This window comes from Schistocerca cancellata, chromosome 3, assembly GCF_023864275.1.
Source record: "Schistocerca cancellata isolate TAMUIC-IGC-003103 chromosome 3, iqSchCanc2.1, whole genome shotgun sequence".
Taxonomy (NCBI): Eukaryota; Metazoa; Arthropoda; class Insecta; order Orthoptera; family Acrididae; genus Schistocerca; species Schistocerca cancellata.
The window spans coordinates 670,777,673-670,801,522 of record NC_064628.1 but is presented as its reverse complement, the minus strand read 5'-3'; the positions used below and the strand labels follow the sequence as shown (position 1 = coordinate 670,801,522).

The 23,850-nt window shown below is 41.6% G+C and overlaps 1 protein-coding gene across 1 annotated transcript; it reads left to right on the top strand.

Moving 5' to 3' along the window:
- Positions 1–3,728: 3,728 nt before the first annotated feature.
- On the top strand, positions 3,729–23,204 carry LOC126175639 (general odorant-binding protein 19d-like). Its single transcript, XM_049922529.1, has 7 exons — positions 3,729–3,847; positions 9,067–9,142; positions 13,705–13,757; positions 15,267–15,302; positions 15,486–15,600; positions 19,264–19,334; positions 23,019–23,204. Exons 1-7 carry the CDS (start codon positions 3,794–3,796, stop codon positions 23,052–23,054), a joined length of 441 nt encoding a protein of 146 aa, XP_049778486.1. The 5' UTR covers positions 3,729–3,793; the 3' UTR covers positions 23,055–23,204.
- Positions 23,205–23,850: the final 646 nt, after the last annotated feature.

Below are 23,850 nucleotides of genomic sequence, written 5' to 3'. Positions count from 1 at the left end.
TTTATGCTGTAACAGGGTGCTTCAAAAGCTGGGTATTGGAAGGCAGGCTGGAATTCTAACGCCACGTATCAGTGGCCCAAATGTCTGTAACAGGAAAACGTGGCGCAGAACACATCAAACCTGGACTATGGAGCAAAGGAAGGAAGTAATTTTGTCGCAAGAGTCTTGTTACTCACTGTTTCCAACTTCTCGATGCGTTTAAGTCCCGAGAGTGAAGTATGACTGGGGTTCGGTTATGACTTAGGTAGGCATATCGTGTATTCAATTTTCATCATGGGTACCCTGATCAGATCAATCCCATTTAACTATCTTTGTTCCCCAATGGTGGTGCTGTGTTCCAAGGCGGCAGGGTTGCTGTTCACACAGTTCACGTCATCCAGGACTGGTTGTGTGAGCACGAAGATGAACTGTTACAACTCCCCTTGCCACCACAGTCACCAGATCCCAATATTATTGAGTCTTTGTAGTCTATTTTGTAGAGAAGTGTGCGCGATCGCTATCCACTTCCATCATCGTTAACTCAACTTGCCGGCCGCTGTGGCCGAGCGGTTCTAGGCGCTTCAGTCCGGAACTGCGCTGCTGCTACGGTCGCAGGTTCGAAGTCTGCCTCGGGCATGGATGTGTGTGACGTTCTTAGGTTGGTTAGGTTTAGGTAGTACTAAGTCTAGGGGACTGGTGACCTCAGATGTTAAGTCCCATAGTGCTTAGAACCATTTGAACTGAACTTGCCGACATTTTGCTGGACGAATTGTATAAGATTCCCTTGGAAACGATACAGGACCTGTATTCATGCATCCCGAGAAAACGACTGAAACCTTCTTTGAGTGACAACTGTTCTCCTAGACCATATTAGGCATAGTAAGGTGCTGAGTTTATGATATTACCACATTTTTATTCACCACCTGTAGCTATATATCCTAGAAGTAGTTGTGGGTATAACTGCCGTCTGAGTTGAAGAAGTGGCACAGGAGAGGAAAACGAACGAAAAGAAAAGGAGAGAGAGAAGGAGGGAGGGAGAGGGTGAGAGAGAAGGTTCATAGAGGTGTGAGGTATTCGTACGAAAAATGTTTCAATTACAGCAAAATACATGTTTAACACAGGTCATTATAGATATTGGTATTGTTTAGAACCATGAAGTTGATGCACTGAATGATGCTAAGGTTCAAATGGCTCTGAGCACTATGGGACTTAACTTCTGAGGTCATCAGTCCCCTAGAACTTAGAACTACTTAAACCAAACTAACCTAAGGACATCACACACATCCATGCCGCCCGAGGCAGGATTCGAACCTTCGACCGTAGCGGGGTCGTGCAGTTTCAGACTGAAGCGCCTAGAACTGCTCGCCCACCCTGGCCGGCTAATGCTATGGGTAACACTAATAATATTAATAATAATAGTAATTAAATAAAATATACAGCATTTTTCTTTTTTCTTTCATATAGTTATATGAACTAGTCGCCACAAAACGATCGATAGATGTAAGAAAGTGCAGGGGAAAAAGAGATTTGAATATGTCCAACAAATATTGGGTGTAAGTGCAAGTCCGAGTGGAAGAGTTTGGCACAGGAGAGAAAATTATGGTTGGTTTCGTCAGACCATTCACAAGACTGATGGTCCAAAAAAGTAGCCTGTGTTCGCGGGATAGAAATTAACGACATCACAATGTTTTGTTGAAAATAAAAGTCACGGTTGCAAAGTAACTTTTATTTAACAATGACGATTTTCACCGTGGTTAAGAATCATCAGACTATGTAAAACTGTCAACTGAAGTTCATTGCGCCGACTACCAAAGCTCTATGTCAACCACATTCACATAAAACCGTCTGGATGAAAATCCGGTCGTCAGAATAATTAAAGGGAACTTCATTTGACTGGCTTTTGTCAGTCCTTTGAACTTCATTTGATAGTTTTACGTAATCTGATGATGCGTAACACAGTAAAAAAACTTTATTTTCAAATAAAAATAACTTTGAAATCGTGACTGTTTTGTTTTCAGTATACCCACGAAAACCGCTTGCTGTACAACACACAGTTCGAAGTCTACAGATTACGATAATGCATACACGTTTATTACACTTTAGGAATAGTAGTTGTGACAAAGGGCTTACTCACGACGGGTCGGTCCTCTGACGTCGCGAAAGGCCTTCCCAAAACCACGTGTTCGGTTTCTGTTTGAAATGGTGACCGCCTGCGAGCAGCGTTGGCTCCGGTACACGGAAGTCGCCGAAGTGGTGTCCAGCTGAAAGGCTTGCAACAAGCCTGTGGGCCATACTACAGTATTATTATTAGTCATTTGAGATCAGCTGCCGTTCCGGCGTATGGAATGATGCGACTTCTTGCGACAATGAAATTTACGAGCCTAGCTGCTGGAACATGTGATTGCAGCTTACTTAAAGAGCTAACTACGGATTGTAGACAAATCTTAACACGTAGGTTTTTATGGGGTTGTAAGTTTTGTAGAAGACACAGTATTTGGGGATTATTAGGTAGTGGAAAAACACTCTGTCAGCAACGTTGATTATGCTACTCGCCTGAAATTGTAGCTGTAGAGGTGTGTACTGTGAGTCCCGTTATTCGTCTTCTGGATGAAATAGGGCGAATGGTGGTGGCGGATGCTCTTCTAGACTGATGACCTGCTATATCATAAGCTGTTACTACTGTTTATGTCGAGAATTTGCTTTTCTAGCTCTTCTTGTTCTGCCTGCTTTTCCATTTGAAGTTCTTCCTGTCCTGCCTTGTACTACATTTGAAGTTGCAGCTGCTCAAAATGGTTCAAATGGCTCTGAGAACTATGCGACTTAACTTCTGAGGTCATTAGTCGCCTAGAACGTAGAACTAATTAAACCTACCTAACCAAAGGACATCACACACATCCATGCCCGAGGCAAGATTCGAACCTGCGACCGTAGTGATCGCCCAGCTCCAGACTGTAGCGCCTAGAACCGCACGGCCACTCCGGCCAGCTTGCTGCTGTTGCTTGCACAATTTCATGACTTCTGGACCCGTGATCAATGAACTTAGTCTGCTGTCCTTACACATGCTAATTTCGAGGCTTCGTCGGCAATATTACACTGCCTATGCACCCATTACAGTGCAGCACAGTCTTTATTATGCAGATAATACGAAACATATTTCGTTATAGTTCTCAGGTCCAGTCAGGACCGGACCGTCGTAACTGTAGATCACACCGAGGGAATAACCCAGATAGTCTTGCATCATATGACTGCCTACCAGCCAGCCGGAGTGGCCTAGCGGTTCTAGGCGCTTGAGTCTGGAGCCGCGCGACCGCTACGGTCGCAGCTTCGAATCCTGCCTCGGGAATGTGTGTGTGTGTGATGTCCTTAGGTTAGTTAGGTGTAAGTACTTCTAAGTTCTATGGGACTAGTGACCTCAGCTGTTAAGTCCCATAGTGCTCAGAGCCATTTGATTTGAACTGATGACCCTCACACTAATGAGCGAGTGGTTTGCAGCCTTTAACTATGATCTTACGCCGTGATAAGATCAGATTGGACATGAACGGCACAGTACGTATGTCTATTACTAGGAAGAGTCTGCAAAGGTGTCCTTGACACAGCTGGGGAAACCCTGTGCATCAGTAAGGCCGGAAGCATCCCGGACGAGGTGTGGGATGCTACCTTGCGGATGAGCTCACGAGCGACACCCCGCCGGTTCCCACGGCGACAGCTCGCGGCACAAGGCTGCGTTACGTCACGCCAGTGCCGCCCCCGCCGCGCCGCTATAAGAGCGGCCCCATCCGTCGGTGCTGCAGACTCGCCAACCAGGTACAGCGCCATGAGGACCTCCGCAGCCGCCACTGGAGCCGCGCTCCTCGTGTTCGTCGCCGTCGTGAGTACCTTGCTGGCTGCAAGTCCTGTCGGCACCCTTACTTAATGTAGTAATTAAATAAGTAAACTCCGTCCGAACAGACCTCGAAAGGCCGAACGGTACCGACCGACCGCCGTGTCATCCTCAGCCGATAGGCGTCACTGTATGCCGATATGGAGTGACATGTGGTCAGCACACCCCTCTCCCAGGCGCTGCCAGTTTTCGTGAACAGAGTCGCTACTCCTCAGTCAAATAGCTCCTCAACTGGCCTCAAGGGCTGAGTGCACCCTACTTGCCTCGGCAGTCGGCGCACTCGGAGGTCATCCATCCAAGTGCCAGCCAAGCCAGACAGTGTTTAACTTCTGTAATCTGACGGGAACCGGTGTTACCACTGCAGCAATGCCGTTAGCACCTCAAGTATACACGCGCTCGTAAGCCTTTACTGGTCTAGTAAAAAGTTAACGCGTTGTCCCTGCCTAGTGCCAGGCAATAATCAGAGACGTTTTACTTAGTCCTTTGATTTCTTTATCTTTAGTATACCCGACATGTTTGGCGCGCCAGAATTCAGCAGCTGTGTTATTTTGCTTTATATAGGTTAGGATCTGCAACCAAATGAAGCTTTCTTCTGAACAGAGAACAAAGAACGAAAATATGTTATGTGGACATGTGTCCGGAAACGCTTACTTTCCATGTTAGAGCTCATTTTATTACTTCTCTTCAAATCACATTAATCATGGAATGGAAACACACAGCAACAGAGCGTACCAGCGTGACTTCAAACACTTTGTCACAGGAAATGTTCAAAGTGTCCTCCGATAGCGAGGATACATGCACCCACCCTCCGTCTCATAGAATCCCTGATGCGCTGATGCAGCCCTGCAGAATTGTGTATTGTATCACAGCCATCCACAATACGAGCACGAAGAGTCTCTACATTTGGTACCGGGATTGCTTATACAAGAGCTTTCAAATGCCCCCATAAATGAAAGTCAAGAGGGTTGAGGTCAGGAGAGCGTGGAGGCCATGGAATTGGTCCGCCTCTACCAATCCATCGGTAACCGAATCTGTTGTTGAGAAGCGTACGAACACTTCGACTGAAATGTGCAGGAGCTCCATCGTGCATGAACCACATGTTGTGTCGTACTTGTAAAGGCACATGTTCTAGCAGCACAGGTAGAGTATCCCGTATGAAATCATGGCGGTGAATCGAGGAAGTACAGTACATACTGACGAAACTAAAATGAGCTCTAACATGGAAATTAAGCGTTTCCGGACACATGTCCATATAACATCTTTTCTTTATTTGTGTGTGAGGAATGTTTCCTGAAAGTTTGGCATTACCTTTTTGTAACACCCTATATATATATATATATATATATATATATATATATAGGGGCAAACTTTTCACACACTTTTCTCTTCTGTAAAACATTTTGGAGAAAATCTTGAACACCTGATTTAGGGTGTTGCCCCATTGTAACTTGTGACAACAACGTTGACACACGACAGCGCACAGCCACTGCCTAACACTGCCTGTTGACAAGTGACTGATCGGATGCTCATCTGTTGTTTGCAGCAGATAGTTCAAGGTGCCACCATAGGTATCGCAGTTGACATCGTTTATCCGCCAGGAATAAAGTCAGTCTCGGATCTTCTTGGACGGTCGTGTACATTTCAACAATAGTAAAAAGCTAGTAAGCTAATATCAGATCCTTCTGAACTTCCAAGTACCCATTGAGTTCCTCCTTACAAATGTGTGTGTTACGAATTTACTCCCAATATTCACTCTTCAGAAATACGGATGCCAAAACTTAAACACTCTTTTAAAAATTACGAGAAGAACTCTTGGTATCTGTTAAAGGCAGTGTTCAATGTTCCGTCAAACGACCTCACTTTATCACCTTGTGAGACATTTATTGTACTTACCCAGTTACACAATAGCACTCAGGCAGTATCGGAAAGGAGAATCAGGATAATAGGAGTACAATGGCATGCTTGCAGAAATTTTAGTGCTTGAATTAGTTAAGGACACCCAATATTTTATCTGTGGCTGTTTCTTTTTTGTTCGATGCAAAGGACCCTCCATAAGTCAAGGATACCTAACAGTTTATAATGGGTGACTGTTTCTACATGAAATCGAGAAAAAAATAGCTTTGGGGTAATATTTTAGTTTTCTGTAAACAGTTTTGAGCTTAATTACTGACTACAGATGCTCCCAAGCGTTCCTTATTACAGTGTTCTAAGACGATGCTAATAGAATTTCACATTCGATACCAAACGAGAAAGGGAGGAGGTGTATAAAATAATCAGTTGGGCATTATTACGCAGTTCTCGTGTGTTATACGGATTTTTCGAAATGTTTGGTTCTCAAAATGTGACTAGCTACCCTGTTATCTCATTTTGTCATAAAGCTTGACGATATGAATCTGAGAGTTGTAAATAATATTTCCTCACATGCACGAAGGTAGATCCTGTTATAGTACTAAAAATTAATGGTTGTATTTATTGTTATCAAAATTATTATTCCCAAAACGTTCCTCATTTCAAAACAGCCGTATAAGTACCTCAGGCCGGCCGCGGTGGTCTAGCGGTTCTGGCGCTGCAGTCCGGAACCGCGGGACTGCTACGGTCGCAGGTTCGAATCCTGCCTCGGGCATGGGTGGTGTGATGTCCTTAGGTTAGTTAGGTTTAAGTAGTTCTAAGTTCTAGGGGACTTATGACCTAAGATGTTGAGTCCCATAGTGCTCAGAGCCATTTGAACCATTTTTGAAGTACCTCATTCGAGGTTGCAAGTCTTAGTCATGTTTCGATAGAAAACTGCTGCAGCTTCATCAAGAGTTATTAACTACTATCTCGCCGAATTGCAGGTTCAGTTTTAAGTTGCAACTTCGAGTTAAACTGTACTTGGGTAGTGTGCTTGAGCAGCATCCAGTTTCGTGATCCCACTCATAAAATTATAGATGTCACCGATCAGCTAGTGCAGATTCGGCGCTAACAGACTAAAAAAGTAGTATCTACTACGTAAAATACTTGAGAACTACTCAAGTTTGCGAATAGAGTAAACATGATAACATGCAGAACACATTATATTATTTTAAATTTCGAGAAATCAAAAGCACAAAAGAAATTTCGCTTTTTCCAAGGGACGTATGACAGGTCCGCGACGGCCTGTGGTTTTTATCACTCACTTAGCGGATATTGTATTACTAGCAGCAATCTCAGACTATGCCGCTATTGGCTATGAGGGCTCGTCTGTGAGGAAGTAAGTAGCAGTATCCAGATATTCACAAAATATCAATTTGTTTTAAAGATTCACTACAAGCTCTGAATATGGAGAAATATAAAATACTGGATATACATAAAGCAGTAGCCGTTAGCAACAAGAGAAATGACCCCCGAAGCGAGTCAGTCATGTACAAGAACGTCTATTCGCAACAATATTCGAAGTAATGTGTCTCTTGCAAAAGGGAAACACGTTCAGCAAAGCCTAAGAATCGATTTTCATATTACAGTCTATAAATATTAGATTAACAACTGTACATGCGGATCATCTCATTCCCCGTTAAGAGAAGGGAAAAAACACTTATATATGATACCAAAAGTGCCTTCTTCCATGCATTTTGTAGTGGGCCACGAAGAACAGGCCTACATCTCTAGGAAAGCGTTAATATACATTTACAAGCATTTTATGCTAGATTTCCAACATATACCTCTGAATCTTTGGCAAAAGCAGATGAGACATCGGATTCTCGAGAAGAAAATAGGCAGCGAAGTGTTTTTAGTAAAGCACCCTGACAGTGAAGAATTTCGAGTCCGAAAAACTCTCTTTAAAGAACCAAATATTGAAGCAGAAATGAAAGCTAAAGGATTAAGTGGAATGGTCATTTAATGATATCACAAAAAAGAGCAGCATTAAGTTTGCATGTCAAAACGATAGAAGAATCATTACAAGATAGAGCCAAATAAGAAACAGATATGGTTCGCCGCGACTAAAATTTTTAGACAATGTGGAAAACGACTGAAAATGTTTGGAAGTTCTAATTTGGAAGAACATCGTAAAAACAGACAAATTTCACAAAATATATTGTTAAGTTAGCAGCAAGGAGCTTATGGAGCTTAAAAATGTTTCGTGTCAACAATAATAATAATAGTTGCGGAGAAGGTAGGCATTGACAGGTGTGGATAATATCGAATCATCGGAAATGAGTCATGTTGGCAAAATACTAAGGCGAAATGCTTACAGAAGAATGGAAAAAAAGGTAGAATGAGAGCTGGAGGAAGATCAGTTCGGGTTTCGCTGACATGTAGGAAAACGAGAGATAGTACTGATTCTTCCAGTTGTCTTAGAAGGTAGACTGAAAGAAAAGACCAAACCTATATTCACAGTACTTGTAGAATAAAGAACAGATTTTTTCATCATTAACTGGAATACCTTTTATAAATATTTAAAGTTATCGAAGATAAAATACAGGCAGCGATAGGTTATCCACAACCTGCAACACAGGGGGGTAAGCCTATTCCCCATATCATTCAGTCTCTACAGCAATGATGCAGAAAGGAAAACAAAAGAGAAATTTGATACACTAATTATTATTCAGAAAGGTGGAATAAAACCTGTAAGATTTGCCGATGACATTGCAATTTTTTCAGAGTCCGGGAAAGGAATGCATGGATAGCAACTCAGTTGCTGAAAGCATTGGAAGTTAATAACAAGCTCAAGGCTGAAGTCGCGATCCGGCACGCAATTTTAATCTGCAAGCGAGTTCCGCAGCAATGGCCCCATGACCGCAGAATGAAATGATCGTTCCGCCACTTTTGCTTCACTGCTTCAGTTCGCCATCATCTCTATTTCACTTCTGATATTTTACAGTCTGCACTGTAGAATTACTCTCATACTCTATATTTTACTACAGACTTGAATGCTTGAGAAGAATTATCTTGAAAACACTGACACTTGGTCAATAATGATTTTTACACATTTACGTCTAACGTGTTTCTCTCATCTTTGTATAGTACGCCACAGAAATATTGTGTGTGACCCTCGACTATTTAATTTTTAGTTACGGCTTCTAAGGAGTCCTTTTCTAGAATATCTGATTTTATTTATGACAATGGCGAAACGAAGACAGATCTATTTTTGTAGCTTATTGGGGGCCACCATTTTCTTATGTGCCCATTACATAAGACTTAAAACGTTTTTATTTAACGTATTCTGACTGAATTCTTCGATCTATTTCCAGGTATCGGCGATGGAGATGACGCCAGAATTCATGGAGATCATTAACAAATGCAAGGCAGAACATGAGCCCACTGAAGGTAAGGCACATGCGGAAGTGCTTATAGTTTACTCTGCACAGAGGAAGTCATGTTAGAGAAGGGATATAAGAGTAAATCAAGTGCTTAGTTCTAGATATTTCGCCCGAGAGGTTTCATTATTGCACTATATTCCCGTTTACTTCTTCGGCTGTGTGTTCAATAATTCCACACTCAGTAATGAACCTAGGAAATTACATGGAACATCATCTTTTCCCCTTCTCCCCTCCCCCTTCAGACAGAGCTAAAGTCACATCGACTCCCAAGTCATCAGACGATCTGTAATTCAAGCTAGTAGCTGACTGCGTCACATTAAACAAAGCATCCCAACGTTAAAATGAAGTTATTTTGGGATTTCATGGGGAAACTAAATGAGGAATCCTGGTCAGAGATTTGAATTATCATCTCTTTCGAACACTAGTTTAGTCCCACAGTCACAAACATTACTACGCTCGGTACTTTCTCGGAAATGTCTTACACAATACGGGTTTCTCGTTCTAGTCTTCCTACCGCCTCGGAATGTGTCAGGTTTTTGTGTATAAGCCGTGGATGCTGTACAGAGAACTTCTGAAGTGTATGTTTGTTATGGATGTTTATGGAAAGAAGGAAAGAGAGAGAGTGGATTCCGGTTCCGAGATCACCTACTCCTATCAAATATCCCCAAATGGGAAGCTGGGCTCCACCCAGAACTGGAAATTCCCAACCAAAGATCCCCGACATCGAGGCCAAATGGTTTTGTGGTCCAGAATGAGATTTTCACTCTGCAGCGAAGTGTGCGCTGATATGAAACTTCCTAGCAGATTAAAACTGTGTGCCGAACCGAGACTCGAACTCGGGACCTTTGCCTTTCGCGGGCAAGTGCTCTACCATTGAAGCTGTGAGGACGGTTCGTGAGTCGTACTTGGGTAGCTCAGATGGTAGAGCACTTGCCCGCGAAAGGCAAAGGTCCCGAGTTCGAGTCTCGGTCAGGCACACAGTTTTAATCTGCTAGGAAGTTTTGGTCTTGTGGTATTAGACTGAAGGCTCTGAGAATTTGAAACACTAATGTGGATGGAATCCGAAGGACAATTTATTTCACCCTAGCCGTCTGTCTTCAGAATTAATAAAGCAAACTGCTGAAGCATATTCACGAAGGCTGCATTCACGATAGTTCTTTCTGAAAAGGAGGACCCGACATTGTTTGAGTAATTGGCACTACATGGCCCATGCATTTTCACTATTGGCGGACTGTGCAATTTATTAGCTACGTTTGCTTCGAAACCAGTTGTTACGGCTACGTTGACGTAAGCATCCGTTGACATGAAATGTTTCGTCGCTGTGAAAAAATTACTTCTTAAGGACGTTTCCTCATCACCTATGTTCCCTAGACATCTTTCTTTTAAATTTCGTGACACAGTTGAGTTTTTCCTTCTCTAATGATAATAAATTACATATAATATAATGCATAACTGATTTAGAAATACCATGCTGCAAACTAGGGGCTGGTGACAAATTTCACATGCTTCGAAAGCACATGTGTCCAATATTATAGCATTCCCTTACTACTTTTCTTAACGCAGTAAACCATGGATTTATCGTGTAGTAAACTGACGATAGTCTGTCTTACCTTTACCCTGAACTGCAGAAAAAAGGGGAAGCGTAGAATACATCTGGCATTTTTTCCTGCGTGGACGGTGTAGTCATACCGCTTTCCCAAGCTTCCAGTGCATGAGGAATTAGCACCACCAGTGTAACTTCCACACTTTTTCTTAGTGATATTAATACATACAGGTTGATAGTCTGTCAACGAAAAAGTTATTACTGCGTCATTATTTTTCGGAAATAAACATGAAAGTAGTATGAAGAATAATAATTTCGTTGAAGCAGCGTGTTCTGCCAATAATGGCACGATTACTTATGTTTGCACACCAAATGAAAGTCGATGGCCTACACTGCCAAAGTAAAACTGGATTAACTAATTCATATAAAAATTATGACGTCCTGATATTCTCGCAAGATAAAGAAGTTTAAGAGATCCTCCACGGAAGGCTGGAGATTTTGCAAACATCTCCTCATGAAAGCTCGAAGTATTTACGAACATCCCCCTACTATGTGATTTCACCTAGTTGTCTTCTTCCATGAGCGAGCGTCTGAGAAAACCAAAGTATTCTCAAGGCTAGCGTCCCTCTTACAAAAATTTTATAGTCAACATCACTATGCTACTGAAAGAATATGTTAGATGGTTATTAACTGAATATCACTTCAATCTACAAAACACGACATGCTGCCGAACACTGCTAAACACGTAAAGTGGCTAGCAGAGTTCAGGTGTAGATTTAGTAGCAGTATATCCACATCTGTTCTTCACTTCATTCCGTTGCCTTAATTCATATCGAGCAATTATATCATGCGGCCACCAATGTTGCGCCGTCCAGAAGTGCGAATGAGAGTTCTAGTATTTCAAATCCTACCCCACACTATCAAAAGTCACTTGATTTCAGATCACGATGATGTCTAATTTTACATTTAAAAAGTGAAAGTCTACCAACAAAGCTCTCAAATAGCAGATCACTTGCCTCTTCACAGCTAATTAATTTTTTTCCAAAATTACGAAGCATAGTGGTTCGGTAGACTCGACGGCAGGGTTTGAGAGTACGAATGTCGTAAACACATTTCTGACATAGCCGAAACTCGAAGAAAGATTTGTCCCGAAAACTACGTGCTGAAGGACATGTTTCGACTTCAGGCCCTGTTTCTGATCAATGATTCCCCATACGGACGGCCGTTTGCACGACTCGCCTGAAAACGTAACATTTCGGTACCTATTGCTCTAATTCACTTGCTGTCTCATCAGACATAACTGATGGTGATGATCAAAGAGAAAACACATGGAATTCGTATTACACGCTGTAATCTCCTTTGTGCAAGCCTCCCTTTATAAAATATAGTGATTGATACTGTTGTCCGGTCTAATGTACACCGTAGTGTCAGAAGTGAAGCATAAGAATGAAAACAGGAAAATAGGAAAAAAAGGAAAGGTGAGCAGTCAACTACCATCATCGTACATATTTACGTACGAACCTCACTTGTGTCCTCGGTATAGGAAGTGAGTACCCTGTGCTGTGAATAGCAGCGTAAGAAAAAAAGGTAAAAAAAACAGTGCATAAGATCACTTATGTCACAATATTGTTTGTCCGTTCATAGTGAGCAGAGCGCAGTCTCTTGATGAAGTTCACAAATAATGTCACAGAGACGCCATTTGGACCCTGTTTTGCAGGGTAGAATACTCGGCCGCCTAAGGGTAGACCAGACACAGAGAGAAGTCTCAGTAAGCTTGGATATGCCACAAAGTGTCATTTCGAGGTTTTGGGGACGGTTTCGAAATACAGGTAAAGGTCGCCTCAGGCCTGAACGAGGCCGACCAAGAGGAGTACACTTGCAACACGGTTGGATGTAGAGTTTTCTGCTGCCTCATAAGTTGCTGTTTCCCGACTAACTGTGTATCGGAGGCTCAGAACATTAGGGCACTGCAGCATAGAGATGGGCCCATGTATCGTGAAGTCTGGAGCATTCAAACTGGACCATGAATGAATGGAGGAACGTGCTGTTCCCAGATGAATCCTGCTTCTCTTGTCGCATATTACTTTGGAGAGAATATGCTAGTAGCTGGTATAAACCCAGGAACATCGTGGAAAGAGATCGGTTTGGTGAGGATTTCGCCACGCTGATGGGAAGCATCATGCTGAATGGCCATACTGAGCTACACATCTTCGTTGGTGGTCGAAGGGATACTGTAAACGCGCAGGGTACAGAGATGAGGTACAGAGATGAGGTGCCGCTACCGCATTCGCCTTTTCAGAGGCGGAGTTGGTCCAGACTTCCTCTTTATGGGCAGTAACGCCCGTCCGCATTAAGCTGATCTGGTGGATGAATTTCTTGAAGATGGAGGTAGCCATCACAAGGACTGGCCAGCGGCGTCCCCGGATCTGATTCCTAGAGCTAATTCCTGCTTAGGAATAGGATCGACCACCAAGACAGCTCTTGAACCATCTCATAGAGGGCATGAAACTTCGCTGAGCAGCAAGTGTGGCTGTTAGGGGTAACCATGTCCCCTACTAACTGCTTCTTTGCTCTGCAGGAGATTTCCCAGTTGTGTTATTTTCTTATAAATGTGAATCTTAGCTGCCAGAAGTTTGCTAGCATTATGTTTCGGGCACTGTTGAATCCCAAATATCTTGTGATTAAGCTGTAGCGTATTCAGTAATCTTTCCGACATTCTGATAAGGTAGTATGTCCTCTTTTCGTTATTGTGCTTATCTTTGGGACTCTTCTGTGTTTTACATTGCCTTCCTGGTACAAGTAGTTTGCTGAACAAATTATTAGAAAAGTCTTGTCGATAATATCTGAAGGAAACTGCAATTTATCAGTCCATCAAAGTGACGACGTCTGTCTTGGTTTACATTTTTTGCGTTAGAACTCCTTAAAACCAAGTACTTAGGAACAAATGATATTTCCGTGAAATACTTTGCTCTTATTGTTAGTGAATCGAAAATCATAAACTTATAAATTACGTATTTCTTTTTCAGATGAGCTGAAAGGAATCATGATGATGAAGGTTCCAGAGAGCGAACACGGCAAGGTAAGATCCTTTCAGATAAACCTCCGATATCTGTTTGCAGCAGCACATTAAAGGAAACGGTCACCCTTTTTCCTACCGATTCACACATCTTTATTTGTCCAAAATAAATTCTGATTGCAAAAACTATGGAGAAATCCGGCATTACTTACAGTGAGGTTTCGATTTACGTCCAGTCAACGATGCGGTCATCAGGGATGGTATACATACTCGGAGTGGGTCACACAGCAGTCTATGTATCTTTCCCAGAGACCCTTTTCTGCATTTATCGTATAACAGATTTAGGAATGTACAGGAAACCAAAGACTGGTACTGGAGCCACCGTCATCCAGAACGCGAGTTAATTGTCTTAATTAACGCTGCACTTCGGTCGGCACAGCAAAATCAGAGCTCTCTAAAGTGACTGGCATTTCGTCCTAAAAATGGGGGGGGGGGGAGAGTGAGATAAAAATTGATCATGAATAACCTCCTTTGTGCGAGACACTGGGATGAAAATAACTGTGATTTGCTGCTTCGACCAAATAACTTGTCATGAGAATCATATTCGGTACAAAATGGAATAAATATGTGACTTTCATCACGGGAACGCAAATATGAGACAGAACGTGTGTGGGAGAACTCTGGGGCTACGCAGTTCCTCAAAAAGAAAGAAAAATGTTACTAGAAACTTTCGTGATCCATTCATCCGTGCCACCTAAATGTAACTGGGAATGGGAAATGTACGTTAGGTATGAGCTCTGTGTCGTAATGCTAAAAAGTTCTACTGGGAAATTCAGTTTGTACAAAGCCATCGTTCTCCTGTGCTACTCTGAAAACCTGAGACCTCACTTCGACTGAATACTGAATATTCCAAGGGGATAATGTTCTCACACTGACAAAGCTATTGCGATCTGTGCACTAACAGAAACATGTAGGTAGATGTTTTCGCGGGTAGCATACGTAAATGAAATGGAAGGTTAGTAAACCGTGATGCTACCAAGAATACGTTGCTATACCAGTTCGTGTTTCCAGCATTACGAGTATAGTTGCAATTATATCTTCAAATATGAAAACTACCGTAGTCACAAACAGCATAGGGAAACATTTCGCGCAAGCCCTGCTTAATGAAAAGAATTTTCGGATGTCAGTCTGGGACGGAGTTGAGAAATGTAGTTCAGAGAATGTGTATTTCGTAACTACTGCGAAATATCCTCATACTTCGTGTTAATATCGCGAGATAAGGAGAACAGAGTGGCTCCAACGTGGACATCAAGTATGTACCCTGGCATGAAATTACTGTTTGAAAACTGCACTAGAATACGAGCTCATGAGTGATTGTGCTTAGATCGTCAACAGTGAGAGGAAGAAAGGCCTAGTGTATTGCAACCAATAAAAGTACACAGCCAGAAGTCTCTCTCGTGTTCTTAGGTTGTTTTATATTACAGTATTAAGCACACGGTCTTGATTAACTGCAACCTAAAGAAGCTTCAGACACAACAAAAAATAATTTGTCTTCTTTTTCTATCTTTACAGTGCTTCATGGGGTGCGTTCTGCAGGAAGTTGGAGTGGTAAGTACTGCCAATCCACTGGTCTGTGATACCACTACATTATTCTTATGAATGTTAAACTATCTTGGGCGAATTTCAATCACGTGCACATTAATTTGCCGAATTCTTTAAGAAAGAAACTTAGAATTGGTGCCTAGAAGGTCAAACAAAAAAAGCGTAACTGATTTGTGTCTTCTTTTGTAGGTTAAGGATGGCAAGTTCGACAAGGAGGAGGCGAAGAAACACGCCACGGCCAAGATGTCCGACAAAGAGGAGCTGGAGAAGCACATGCAGCTCATTGACAAATGCAGCCAAGAAGGTAAGACAGCAGTACGTAACAAACCACTTTTCAGAGTGTAAGGTTACCGTGCTGCTTTTACCATCGGTCATTTTGGCAAGTCAGTGATATTACCTAGGGTGTGTCACAGTCTTTGCATCAAACGTCGAGGATTGATAGATCACATCACGGTGAAAACTTCTGTTGGAGATAAAATGTCTGCTTACGCTCCCGAGCGACTCTAGGTGTCGTTCAGTATGAACCGATCCCGACATGATGAGATTTCACAGAACCTATATGGACTACTAACCAGTTGTGCACCATCTACACACTGTCTACGCCAGTAAGCTGACAGAGTGATTCTGAACAAGAAGACCTTAAGTGTTTTTAAGTAGAGGGAGATATTTTAGACGCGAATCAAGAACACTGACTACGCTTTTCACATAGAGTGGATGACTGGCCTGTAGGCAACACGCATTGCATATACATGCTGCAGAGCGCCTACGCCCTGGTGCTTCTCAGGGGCATAACAAATAACAAAAGGCAGCATCGGCGACAAAGCATCAGCGAACATTTTGTCTCTAACAAAAGTTGTTCTTCGTGGCGTGGTATATCACCGCTAAACGTTTGGTGCAAAGGCTTAGATATACGAGGTGCATTCAAGCTCTAAGGCCTCCGATTTTTTTTTCTAATTAACTACTCACCCGAAATCGATGAAACTGGCGTTACCTCTCGACGTAATCGCCCTGCAGACGTACATGATTCCATGGCAGCGGCGAAGGCTTCTTAGGAGTCTGTTTTAACCACTGGAAAATCGCTGAGGCAATAGCAGCACGGCTGGTGAATGTGTGGCCACGGATAGTGTCTTTCATTGTTGGAAAAAGCCAAAAGTCAATAGGAGCCAGGTCAGGTGAGTAGGGGGCATGAGGAATCACTTCAAAGTTGTTATCACGAAGAAACTGTTGCGTAACGTTAGCTCGATGTGCGGGTGCGTTGTCTTGGTGAAATAGCACATGCGCAGCCCTTCCCGGACGTTTTTGTTGCAGTGCAGGAAGGAATTTGTTCTTCAAAACATTTTAGTAGGATGCACCTGTTACCGTAGTGCCCTTTGGAACGCAATGGGTAAGGTTACGCCCTCGCTGTCCCAGAACATGGACACCATCATTTTTTCAGCACTGGCGGTTACCCGAAATTTTTTTGGTGGCGGTGAATCTGTGGGCTTCCATTGAGCTGACTGGCGCTTTGTTTCTGGATTGAAAAATGGCATCCACGTCTCATCCATTGTCACAACCGATGAAAAGAAAGTCCCATTCATGCTGTCGTTGCGCGTCAACATTGCTTGGCAACATGCCACACGGGCAGCCATGTGGTCGTCCGTCAGCATTCGTGGCACCCACATGGATGACACTTTCCGCATTGCCAACTCTGGAGGCGATCTGTTCAACAGTCATTCGGCAATCCCCCAAAACGATTCTCTCCACTTTCTCGATTATGTCGTCAGACCAGCTTGTGCGAGCCTGAGGTTGTTTCGGTTTGTTGTCACACGATGTTCTGCCTTCATTAAACTGTCACACCCACGAACGCACTTTAGACACATCCATAATTCCATCACCACATGTCTCCTTCAACTGTCGATGAATTTCAATTGGTTTCACACCACGCAAATTCAGAAAACGAATGATTGCAGACTGTTCAAGTAAGGAAAACGTCACCATTTTAAGTATTTAAAACAGTTCTCATTCTCGCCGCTGGCAGTAAAATTCCATCTGCCGTAGGGTGCTGCCATCTCTGGGACGTATCGACAATGAATGCGGCCTCATTTTAAAACAATGCGCATGTTTCTATCTCTTTCCAGTCCGGAGAAAAAAAAATCGGAGGCCTTAGAACTTGAATGCACCTCATACTCTGCCTGTCGTTGGATATGTAGACACGTAGGTACGATGACATGTCATGGTACAGCTGAAATACACATGCTAACATGTTAGCGATACATTCAGTTTGAAGGCAGCAAATGCGTTGCATAAATTGAGCTGCGTTTTATTTTCATACTAACCTCTGTTTAGAAATCTGTTGTCCTTCCTACTTTTCTGAATTACATACTTCAGAAAATAACGCTTTTGGGCGAGACTTGGCACTTGCAAATTGTATAAACAATACACTGCACGCTCCATGTCGTTGTCAGATAATTCACTGACAAATATCGAACTAAATCCTGTAAGAAATCTTTTCTAATATGGTGAGGCATTGTTGACGAAGTTCAGTTACTCTTTTGCGAACGGACTGTGTTGGAGACTGTTCAACTGACTGCGTGACAGGCCGCATACATTTCTTCTCACGCTTTCTTGTGTAAACTGCACGGCTCGTCTTTGATTCTGCCTGAAAGAAAAGCACATTCCTATCAAACAGGGTTGTTATACGATTTGGGACCTGTCCAAGTATCCTCGAAAGGTATTCGTCACGTCTGGAATTGTTTATCCTGCCTGTGGATGTTTGTGCCCCAACACATGTGTCACTAAGCGCTATCTTCTGACTCCTGCTCGTATGCTGCATTAGTTGTTGATATGGCCGCATTTGTTGCACAATACTGAATAAAGTGTGTTTTTTCATAATTTAGAGACAATCCATCCTCCGAGAAAAGTTAATAATTCTTTGGAAACTATCATTTACCCATGCTTTCTCTCGAATGGGTTTTATTAAAACAGTATTATTTTATTATAACAGTAGCATCACGTGCAAAAAGTATCAATTCTGCCTACTGAATGTCTTGCGGTAGGTCATTCACATATCTAAAGAATTGAATCCTGTGGAGTCCCTTTCGATTGCTCCAGTTACAAAAATTTTCTACATTGCCGACGTTATCTGAATTATTCAGTTCAGAGTTTTCCATTCTGTTTGTTAAGTATGACTCAAACCAGCTGTGCATAAATCCATCGGTTCTATTAAATTTGAGTTTTTCTAAGAGAGTAATATGATCTACACCATCATACACTTTGGAAAGGTAATTAAAACATGCCAGATGGCAATACATTATGATTTAAGGCTTACATTATTTGATGAGTGAATGTACAAATAGTATTCCCAGTCGAGCAACCCTCCTGGAATCCAAACTGTGATATGCTAATTAAATTGTTTCCACTCAAGTGTGTGACTACTTTAAGTACATTACTTTGTCGAATATTTTGAAAAACGATTTCAGTAACGAAACTGGATGACAATTATTTCAGGCTGTCTTGTCACCTTTTTCATGAAGAGCAGCTGCATATTTTAATCTGTCTTTGTCTGCTCACCCTGTTAATGCGTTCATTCCGTTTTGTTCTGTTTTCATGGATTTTATTTTTTAATTTGTAGCTGTTCAGTTCATCCCTAATGTTCATAATTTTGTCTAATCTACTATATCCTTATATTTCTCTTATAAATTTCATTTCTGCTGACTCACTTCTATTTCATTGTTGTTAACATGACACATGACTCGGTTCCTTACAGCACGAACACCCACTGATCTATAAAATTTTTATTGTGGCTCTTTCCGTGTTTTGTATTCGGGTTCCACATATATCTGGCAATGTTGCTAGTCTCATCTCTGTACTTTCTGTCATAGTCATATGTAATTTCACATGTTCGTGTAGGGCATTATCGTTAGTGTTACATGGTGACACTACAATTTCTGACGCAACAATTCACTGAGTAGTCTGAATCTTGTTGCAGTCGATGGCGAGACGGACTCCTGCGGAATCGGCCCGAAGCTCATGGAATGCATCAAGCAGTTTGCACCAGAGGTAAGGACCAGTTGGGTAACATCGAACATGTAGCGTATTTACTTTATCGCTTTATTTCGATGCAATTTCTTGCCACCTGTATAAAAGGATGTTCCCTAAGGATATTAACAAGACACATAACGTGTACAAGAATCATGTTGCTGATAGTCACACTCACAAGCTGTGTATTCACGGCCATGTCCGGTTTCCACTCAAAAGTCATTTTCAAATACCATTTAAAAATATAGGATGCCTAAACTACTACCCAAACAAATATTTATGCGTCACTTACAACAGGTAAAAGTGAAAGATAGCACCAAGCGACAAATATCAGATCAAGTAATCGTCTCTATTGACATATTGGGCAGCATAGTATTCTCAAAACTGCACACCAGCTGAATGAGAGGATTTCTTTCATTTAGATGATCCGTCATTCGGCTGATCTTTTCACTTCAAATATTAACGAGGCCGTTTAAGATGTCATAATTCTTTTTTCACTGAAATTAATTGCAATAAAGTAATCACAAACCGACGTACAGTCTCTTGTCGTAGCTATAATCCGTACGAAGATTCGGGTATGAACTTCCCTTATACTGTGGTAAATTCTGATGCGTTAAATCGTAGGCAAGAGACACAACATCCAAGAATGGTTCTCCAATTCACCAGTTAGCAACAATAACAGTTCCACTATTGTTTCCGCAGAACCATGAAAGAAGGGCGAAAGTCAGATATTGAGTGGATTTGTACTGGAAATTGAGATACAGAGATCATCAAATCAGGTAAATACTAAGTGCTAAATAATGTAATTTCTTCGAAAACTGTTATGAACTTCGAAGAATGAAATGCGATTGAAATGAACAACGGCAACACCCGTATCTCCGTAATTTATATACCTGTGACAAAAGACTGTAAGTAACGTAGTTAGGCATATCTTACGGTCCATTTCGATGAGGACAGAGTTAAACAACCTTAAAAGACTCCGGAATTATGAGATGAACAACGCTGCTGATTCAGTTTCTGTCTCTTATTAAACGTTGCCTCAATGTGGCTATGCAACTTTCCAGAAATATGCGTTCTACAGTTCACTATCATATATATGTATGTGCTTGTGTAAATTGTAAGCTGCAATGTCTCACGTTGTTTATGAAGGATAACCGTATATTGTTTTAAACATTTCAAACGTAGCATAAAAATAGGTTTTGTTGTATTATAGTTCAACTAATACTCTGTCAGACTCCCTCGCCATATCGAATATATCTATTTATTTCATAGTGTTCTTCAGCCGTGTACAGTTCGGTAGGTGTATTCTGCAATCGTGTGGTAAATTTTCTTCCTGGATGTTCAAGCTGAATTGAACTTTAGTTGACTCACATCGCAGTATAGTCTTCCTCTGTGCCTCATTGTAAGCGATCTACAATCATTTGTTTAGATAACAAATTGTAATTATTCGGTTTCTCAGAACTGTTACGAGATGACTTTTGAAGCTGCAATGATCATTGCTAAGTGTTGTGTAAGTGTGACTAATAAACACTTTCATGAATTTTCAGTGGCATTCGCTCTTGCTCAACCTTGACTAGCACGAACAAAATATGTGGAACAATGAATTTCATGTCTTCACAATACCACCACTGATTATAATGTAGAGTTCTTTACAGTGCGAGAGATTCGATAATCTTCGTAATATTTGCACTGCAATGGAAAGGCAGAAAAATTTTTCATTTTTTATTTGAAGCAGCGGCAATCCAAGTACTCACAAACAGTTGGAGATTCGTATTTGAATGCTAACATAGGTACATCATAATTTAATTTCTTCAATATCACTTCATAGAATGCCTTCCGTAATCGGCCTAAATTATCGGAGCACAAGCTTTCAGAACGATAACGTTTGAGAATATACGTAGGCCAATTCATAGACATATAATCAACAATTAAAACACTCCAACCGCAAAGCATTCTCATCACATCATAAACATGTTCCAATAAACTGCGTAATTATAATCATCAGGATAATCTTAACAGAAAAAAGGAGGCAATGAAACTTAGCAACATGTGGACAATAGCTCTGCAGAATCGCTAGACAATTTTATCTTTGACAAGACGACAATCGATAGTTAAGTTTTATCTTTGACAAGGATAGTCTCTGCTTATCACGTGTTACTTTGACCACGTCCCCTTTCCTACAGTACATATGTCGCCCACGGAAAGACTCAGTGGAGGAGCGCCTCTGAAGATGTCCAGCGCAGTCCTGGACGAAACGTCAGGCACGGAAGAGTTTCTTGGACCACTAACTCACATGCCGAAAAGTTTACCAGCAGCTATACTTCGCCATTATTGAATACTCGGCTTTTCAAAAGCTTTACGTGAAGTCAGGTTGAGTATTTTTCACTCTGCTGGTATCGTCTTTAACAGAAAAAAGGCGAACAAACGGGGAACCTATAGCAGTTATGATTTGCTGACTTCACTGCATACACGGAACAGGAAGAAATTATGCAAAACACGCGCACGCTGAACAAGACTCAACATCATTTTGTGGACCATAACAACACATTTCCTGGCGATATAAGCTTCCAAACTCAAGGCTGTTTAATAGCTATCAAAATCGGAAACGCTTATTTAATAAGTAATAATTATTTATTAGGGGCAAAACGAATATAGAATATAACTGAATAGTCGGTATACAATCCACAATCATAATACATTCGTTAGTAACATGTCACGAAACGACATAATATGTTGTGTATAACAACTACAATTTTGCAGTATGTAATCTCTGATTACATCCATCAAACTTATCAAGCCCATCTGACGATGGACAAATACTCCCGAAGTTACAGTGCAGAGGTCTAGTATAATAAACTGTATTACATATACTAGATGATTATCTTATGCAAGAAATAGCAAACATATTGTAAGAACGTTATTAGAAAATGAAAAAAAGTGTTTAAAAACTGCTCCAAAATTGTTCACAGCAAACAAAATTTGTTTATAAATTATTCATTAAAAATTAAGGTAAAACCAGACGAAAAAATAATATCCCCTGCGACATGGATACTGGTTGCACGATATATGTTCACATTTACTTGAAATACCTGGAATGTGAACATCTTGTAATAAAATACACATCCGCAAGGAATTACAATAATTCATGCTTTATACCGGTGGTACCATACCATCCGCCTGGGAATTTCGCAATTACGCTGATGTTTGTATTTTAAATGAACCGCCCGGCTAACAGCTGAAGAGGCTACTAGAACAGCAATTGGCACAAGTTTTCTTTACGATGTTTTCATGTTGACTCCAAGTCGAAATCGATGGATATTTATGGAAGTACACACAGTGAAAGCTGTGCCATACAGAAAGATCTGATTTACTTCTTCGTCAACAATTTCCGTTCGTCTCACGAACTATTGTGGCTGATAGCAAAGTTATTCAAAGTTGGATCAATAGCTGAAGAATTGTCAAAAATCATATGGCTTTCATTTCATAGCCAATAGATGTACAACCCAATTATAGCAACTAAAATGTTCACATTATTACTTAACACCCACTCTTTGTCAATAGTGGAAAGAATTTTGTTCGCATGGTTTTATGGACGACAGAGATGAGGTACTTGAGCTATCCCGTTACCTCTTGTACAGACTAACAGCTGAATGCAATTCATTGGAGACATGCGTTGTACGTGACATTTCTCCGTTTTGTTTGCAGTTTGACATTGCCCTCCCGCACGCCCCGTCAGAATAGACGCGGCACGACGCTGACGATGCTGAAGTCGACGACCCGGCAACCATCTGCGTCCACACCAAATGACATCGACGGCACCCAGACAAGAAGAAGTGTTGATATCTGTACTGCTCTGTGCTCACTAAATAAAAAATAACTGTAGATATGGAATGCCATGCAGTTGTCGTTCATTTAATACCTACCTTTCAGATGTACTCTTCTTCAGGCACCATTTCTCTGTCGTAATAGTACTGATCTCAAGGTAACCAACTCAGTTGTATGAAAGCATGTATTTACGAACATAAGCTCACCATAAAAATATCACACTGGTTGCTTTAGAGCGCTGTACACAGTTGTAGAACTGGTCAAGTGACCTGCACCGCTGACGCAAGTCTTGGCAGTGAAGTGTTACGTGTGCGCCAGTCGGTTGTGCCAGTCGGTTGTGTGGTATCAGAGCAGCAAGACGAGTGAACATCGAGGTACTGTAGGATGGCAGAAAACAGGTAATGTGTTTGGACGAGCCTATGACCACCTTGTGAATGAATTTTTCTGATTTGTTGGTGTAGCATGTGCACAAGGAATAGTGCAGTTCTCGTCTCCACTTAATGTGAAGTAAGAAAAACGATTGTAAAAGGATACTGGCCTACAGAGACAAGAGATGAGTCACTGACAATCAGTTTAATACTCGATAGGAGTCACTGCTATCTATGAATGCAGGTTATTGAGATCTCCCCATTACTACGAAAAAAGGTATCACAACGCTCGTATATTGCAGTCATTATGAGAGAGAAGGAAGCTCAAATAGCAGTAAAACATA